This window comes from Nicotiana tabacum, chromosome 4 (assembly GCF_000715075.1).
Source record: "Nicotiana tabacum cultivar K326 chromosome 4, ASM71507v2, whole genome shotgun sequence".
NCBI classification, from domain to species: Eukaryota; Viridiplantae; Streptophyta; class Magnoliopsida; order Solanales; family Solanaceae; genus Nicotiana; species Nicotiana tabacum.
In genome coordinates this window covers 127,562,743-127,569,810 of record NC_134083.1, presented here as the reverse complement: position 1 = coordinate 127,569,810, position 7,068 = coordinate 127,562,743, and the positions used below count along the sequence as shown (strand labels likewise).

General features: G+C 40.6%; 1 protein-coding gene across 1 annotated transcript; it reads right to left on the bottom strand.

The window, feature by feature from the left end:
- Nucleotides 1-3,439: 3,439 nt before the first annotated feature.
- Nucleotides 3,440-6,803, bottom strand: LOC107821600 (metacaspase-3-like). Its single transcript, XM_016648036.2, has 5 exons — nt 6,202-6,803; nt 5,239-5,569; nt 5,020-5,140; nt 3,911-4,069; nt 3,440-3,594 (listed from the first exon to the last, which is right to left on the bottom strand). The coding sequence occupies exons 1-5, from the start codon at nt 6,659-6,661 to the stop codon at nt 3,535-3,537; spliced, it is 1,131 nt and encodes a 376-aa protein (XP_016503522.2). The 5' UTR covers nt 6,662-6,803; the 3' UTR covers nt 3,440-3,534.
- Nucleotides 6,804-7,068: the final 265 nt, after the last annotated feature.

Sequence of the window (7,068 nt, the reverse complement as noted above, 5' to 3'; positions counted from 1 at the left end):
GAGGGTTTCCCTCCGAGATTGACATTTGGGGAGTTCATCCATTCAATGTGCTCGCGTTTGAGCGGTCTCAGCTACCTCTCTCACTTGGACTTGAGCGGCTTCAGCATCGGCCCGATAAACGGCCACGATCGCCTCTACCTCGGCCTTTGCCTTTTCGGCTTCAGCTTTGGCTTTTGCAAGTTCGGAAGCCAACCGAGCCTCGAGCTCTTATATTTTTTAGGCTTTCCTGATCTGAGCTCTTCTCCTTCATGCCTGGAAGCTAACTTTCGACTGATGACAATTGCGCTCGAGCAGCCTCTTTTTCAGCAGCAAAGCGGTCCGTACTTTCTTTCCATCCAAGGTCTCCTCATTCATCATGTTGACAACCTCGCAAAACTGCTCGATCTTCTCGACCTTGTAGCTGTGGGATTGAAATGTTAGCCACCGTTCTCGATTCGAGCCAATGAGCTTTTAAGATTTTCATTACCTGCTCGATCAGCTCGGTGTGATCTTGGTGAGCCTTGGCCAACTCAACTAGGTCCTTGATCTCCTCTTCTTCTTGCCAACTGAGAAGTTTAAGGGCATTTCTCTCCTCCGTGAGCCCTCGGAGGTCAGCCTCACATCGGCTCAGTTCTGCTAGGGACTTTGAAAATGCCTCTGATGGAGTGCCACAGCCTATACGTAAAAAATAAAGGAAATTAGACAGGAAGAGAAGAAATAAACTAAGTATGATATCGACAAAGGGAGTTGAGACTCACCCGATTCAAGACTTGTTGAGCCTCATCAAGGAGACTCGATGCTTCACTCAGATCGGTAGCATCCTCTACCCCGATAAAGTAACCACGGAAGGGGTCCTCCCCTCCATGGGCCCCATCTACTTCGGGAGTCCTTGTAGCTTGGGCCTCCCAAATTGTCTCCTCGGAAAATGCAGGGAGAATCGGCGAGTCTCCAATATCTATTGCCCCAAGTGAGCCAATTGGGGCGTTCTCCTCGCTGCGAAGGGCCTCAGAGCCAGCCCCTTCGAGCATATCCATTTTTTGCTCATCTCAGCGGGAGGCATCTTCGATCTTCGACGACTCGGGGACTTTGCCCGAGCCCTTTTCCAAGACCCCCTCGGCTCGAGGTGGAATCTCCTCAACCACCACCGATTCAGTGGCAATTAGGGCCTCGATGGTTTTCTTCACTCGGGCCACCAGTTCCGAGCCATCGTCTTCATCTTCTTCTTCTTCCTCCCTTAGTCGTTGAATCACATCCACAGGCAGGGAAATTGTGTCTTTCTTCTGCTTATGAACCGGATTCTTCTTAGGCTTTGGATCCTCGGAGCTTGAGGTCCTTTTCCTCTTCTTATCCTTCGCCGGCTTCGAAACCAGGGTCGAAGTCTCCTCCTCACTAGACAGGGGCCTCATGACCGCATCCTTGCCCAGGTCTGTACATGAGAAAATTGAATAAGTAGAAAAATGGCATCTTAATCAAATCATCAAATACACAAAAAAGTGGGCTTACCATGATTCTTGGCCTCCCATCGGCCCTTTGCTAGGCGTGGATTAGGTCAGAAGTACTCACTCGAATGAACCGGCCCATCCAGCCTCGATCCTTGTCCTCGTCTATGCTCGAGAACAACACTGTGATAGCTCGACGTTGGAGTTTTATTAACCCGCCTCGATAGAGGCAGGCTATACAATCTGATAAGGTGATCGAGGGTGAAAGGGAGCCCCTCGAGTTTGCTCACGAAGAATCGGAGCTAAATAACAATTCTCCAAAAAGAAGGATGTATTTGGCCTAGGGTTATTTGATATTGACGGCAAAAATCAACGATGACGGGGTCGAGGGGGCCCAATATGAAAGGGTACGTGTAAACACTTAGAAACCCTTCCACATGGGTGGTGATGTCTTCTTCGGGGGTCAGGATCACCACCTATTTGCCCTCCCAGTTGCAGTCTTTCTTTACCTGCATAAGGTATCCCTCACTTATTTAGCATATATACCTCGACATTGGTTGGCATCGACCAGGAATCGACGAGGCTTTATCGGTCTTGAAATCGGAGTTTAGCGCGCACCCCCCAGGAATGCATTCCTCAAGACGGGGTTCCACCGGTGTTTTTCCGCCGGCCGGTTGAGAAGATGAAGCAACTTCTTTTTGTGATACCATTTTCGATGTTTTTGCCATTTTTGTGTGAGTTTGAAGAAGAGGAAGATAATAGGACTTGACGTTTGAGAAAGGATTAATAGCAAAACCTGAAGATTTGTAGAATGGAAGAACTTAAGAGATGTAAAAGCTTTGGTGATTAGAAGAAAGTGAAAATAAAGTTTGATTCAATGAGAAAGGGGTCTATTTATTGGCTTCACGGCGACGGTTCAAAGGCACTAGTGGCCGACCACCAACTAACACTCATTAATGACTTGGGGAACTGTACCGACGGGACATTTCGGTCACTCCCGTCATTTATGTCACGAGGATGACGTCATGACATGTCGAGGTAGAAAATCGAAGGCGCGATTCATTTCTTGTCATTTTACTCCAAAAATCGAGGGGACTATCTGTATACGGTTAAAATCGGGACCACCTGATTTTACTATTTGACCGAGACCGAGAGGTTGCATCAAAGGACGGCCTCGTAACGGAACAGACTAAATCACGAGGATAATGTACCGAGTTCAGAATCGAGATACATGTTGGGATATAGGCTAGTAACGATCGAAGCCAAATGAAACAGACATCGAACAAGATCGAAGATAGCATAATAACATAAAGGCGAGATATCTATGACTGGTTGACGATCATGGCATAAATCTCGGAACGAATCAAATCAGAAATGGTTAATTAGCTAATCATGGGATTTTCTTCTATAATTAGAATTATACCATAAGTGGAATTCATCTACTATTTAAAACGGGGTTCTAATCATTTGTAAGACACATTATTCACAGATATCAAAGCAATATAATTCACTTTTTCGTTTATACTATTGTTCATCCGCTTATTATAATTTAATTGTTCTTGCATCAACCAGTTCGAGGGTATTCAAACTCGAGGGCTGAGTTCCATTCTAACACTGGTTTGCTTTACTTTATAATTCATTTTTGTTATTAATCTTCATATTTATCAATTGGTATTAAGTGAAATCACGTGTCCTTAGAACCACACTATAGGTTTAATAGTTATCCAATTTTAAGGGTAAACAACGTACATCAACAAAATAAATCGGGCCTTGTGTGATCATGTTGAAAATCTTCTAAAGATCGACGGTTTTTTTATTATTATTCATTGAATCGACGGGGAAAGAGATCAAATCCATGAGATAAAGTGTGGTAACGTACACTTGGACCAGGCGATCTTCTACATCCAAATTTTCATCCAAAGGCTTATTGAGTAAACCAGAATCATTAATGAAGCATACATATGAAAACTATATGATTAAGTTCACTTGACAGTAAAGCTATATGAGTAAACCCCACAAGAGATTGAAGCTCGATTTATATATTGATTAGCCAAACATGGTACGAGAATTAGTTCATTTTATTTTTCAACAGCCAATGCAGTGTAGCTTTAACTTCCTATAGGGTGAGTAGCTTGGAGTGGATATCAAACCGTACAGAAGCGGATAGTTGAGGCTCCTGGGCAAAATCAGTAAAAACCATTAAAATAGATCAGCTTATGCAAAATATTCGAAAGGATAAAATTTATTTGGCATATATGTCAGTATCAACTATAACCTTCTGTTTTCTCGGTTAATAATGCTACCAACCAGCTACGTCTCCATCGGGCTCTTTCTATCCATTCCATTCTATGTAGGCTTTCTTGTTTAATTATGTTAAGTAGTTAAATGTTCACATAGCTATCACATTGAACCTCTTATTTATTAAGCCGGTAGAGTTATCAAGTAATATATGTTGCAAATTTAAGAATTAGAATAATCTCATAGAAGTGCACCTGAGATACATCTTTACTATTCAGGCCTATTCCTTTCTGTGTCTCGTGGATCTTCTTGTGCATTGATAGAAGCAAGCGTCCATAAGTCAATTTAGGCTCTTGCTCCATTGTTTTCACAAAACTATAAGTCAGTGCACCAGTTGGAAAACCTGTGAAAGCCTGCAGAAGTTATGTGTGTGTTACCAACTTTGATGCATAGATGTTAATGAAACTGAAAATGCTGATATAACTTTGAAGAGCTGACTGAAGCCCGAAGGATTAAAATATGACAGCCTCACTGTACTGTTGGATATATTCCAGTCAATTTGGAAAAGAATATGGAAATGAAGCAGTCAAGTTTACCGAGCCACAATAGCAAGAAAATGAATATCTTTAGCTCACCCAAAGAGTGCAACAAAACTCAGGCACACTCTTAACTTAAAAAGCGGACCAGGACCATTGGCCGCCGATTTTTGGCGTGTCAAAATAGATTGAGTCAATAATTGGGCGGGTCAAATAATACGCCCAAAAGTTATTTGGGCTAAGATGAGCTGAGTCACGATGGGCTCAAATTTGAGTCATAACCCAGATCGCCCAACTCTTATAAAGCTATACTTAATATGTGTTATTTTCTAATGAATTGTATAATTACTAAATAAGACTTTTTTTTTTTTGTTATGGTCATATAAGTATAACATATAAAACAAAAAAAATTTATTTCTAAGATATTTTGGCAAAGTTATTCATGGATCAATTTGGGCTAAAAATAGCCCAACTTTAAAAGGGTTGAAATGTGCTTGGTCAAGACTCAACCTTGGGCGGGTCATTTGAGCTTGGGCCAAATTTGACAGACCTATCCAAGAGCTTTCCTCATATATAGTTATTTCGTCAAAGCGTTAAACAACCAAGATAAAGACTATATCTCCAGTATTTTTATTCTGTTTTTCTAATCCATGACCTAACAAATGATACGAGTATTCAGTTTGATGTAATGCGACCTAATAGTATATCATACTATATTAAGAATCCGTTTTAAATTGACTTAACAGAACAGAGCATTATATTTTTATTGTCAACGAACACCAATTGATTTAATATGGAACGGACCATATAACATGTATGAAACTTACAATGGTATCTCCAGAGCTCTGATGATCATCACAGGCGCTGATACATATTGCTATTCCCCCTCTGGTACCTTTATATGTGCTGTGTGGAGTGCGATGATCTTCCCACATATAGCTTCCTCCCCTAAATGAAAACTTAACCTTTGTTTAAAATCATATATATGTATATATTGATGAAGTTTTATTACGAAGATCCAAAATTCAAAAAGAGGGTTCTTTAACCTGTTTATTCTGCACATGAACTGCAAATCTAGAAAAGTTCCACTATGGCAAGCGTCAATTATAGCATGAAGTGTGGCACCACGAGGTAGAGGCCTTATAATGGTTTCGTTGATCTCATCATCTAGTATTCGTCCTTCTGTTTCGAAGTCAATAGGGCATAGTGATTCATCGTATCCATCAATTTCATCGCCGTCAAGGTCACGTACTCGTGAGCCATGGCCAGAGTAATGAAATACCAATGAATCACCTGGTTGGCAACTGTGAACAAGCCAACGCAGGGCTGCTCTAATATTGGCTTTGGTTGGGATTCTAAATATATCTTTCTCATTCTCTGTAATTTTACGTGTTACAAAAGATGAGAAGTAGAAGTAGGCACTTTAACTACTCAACTCAAATGAAACCTCACCTAACACTGTTTAAGACATAATTCTTTGAACTTGTATTTACTCTCTCTTGTCCCATATGTTGGTCATTAAGAAAATTTAATGTTATAGAAAAACAAGAAATCACATATTACTTTTTTTTTCAAAGCAAGAAGTCATGTATTACTTTTTTTACATCCACCCTTATTTTAAAAGTTAGATAATATGATCAGAGGTAGTAATAGTATTTCATTTTTTGTAGAAAAAGAACCTAAAGTATCATGTCATGTGAAAGACAACTCAAGACCATAAAAATATTCCCTGCATTCAAGAACTCGTTTAATGGAATTCTTCTCAATCACAAAAAATGTTAAACTAGTTTTCTCCTAATTAGCAAGAAGATAACCTAATGAATGATGAAAAGTATGTGAGCGGTCTTTCCTTTTTTCCTTTACGTTATTCTTGAAAACAGAAATAGCCGAAAGGAATTTATCAGTCTTAACAAATTTTTTTCGACAAACATCTTGATTAGTGGAGCATCGCCTTCACTCTCAGAGTGAAAGATTAAAACAAGCATTTATATATATCGAGTTTGTGATACCTGTAAGAACAATTACTGATGCATTGGGGAACCCCAACTTGTCGACCAAAAGATATCTCATGGCTAAAACGTCATTGATGCTACCTTTCAAACTCTTGTTATGCCCACGGTAGTTAGCTCCACATAGAACTGCTCGCTTCCGTCCATGCACTGCTGGTGGAGGCTGAGGTCGCATGACCTGTGGTGACCTGAACTGGAAGGACTGTGGCCTATAATTTCCATAACCAAATCCAGATGTTACTGTCCTTGGTTTGGCAGGATAAACTGGTAGCCCTGTGTTCATTGCATTAATATTGTTACTGTACGGCCCGTTGGCATTGACTGTAGGGACACCATGCATATTATTTCTTGGTTGGAATTGTGTGGAACGTTGGCACCTTGGACAGTAAATGGCTTTTACTCCAATAGGAGCTGGCAGCTGCAGTCCACACTGCCTGCAGCTGTGCCTTCTGCTTTCCATTGTATGATCGTTGGAGGATAAATGATCAAGAAATTTGACTAGCCCTTTGAGGGGAATGGTATATCTACTTATTTGACTAACAGATCCCTCAATATATAGGACCGTTGAGGTATTGCACGATCTTTGGAAAAGATGCCTCACAAAATGAGAATACAAAGAGAATTTATAAGCTGTCCAACTCCCTCATCTTTAAACTTGAGTGACTTACAACCGAAAGGGGTTGACTCTTAATTAAAAGATCTCACTAGTGAGAGTGGCGAGGAAGTGTAAATAACTGTCCAATACCTTTTATCTTCGACTAATATTGGTGTTGGCCTAAGTAAGTTTGTTTTGATGATTCATAAAGAAATACATGTATGAACCAGGTCCATACACAGTGTATATAGTGTACGGGCAGATTCAAGAAC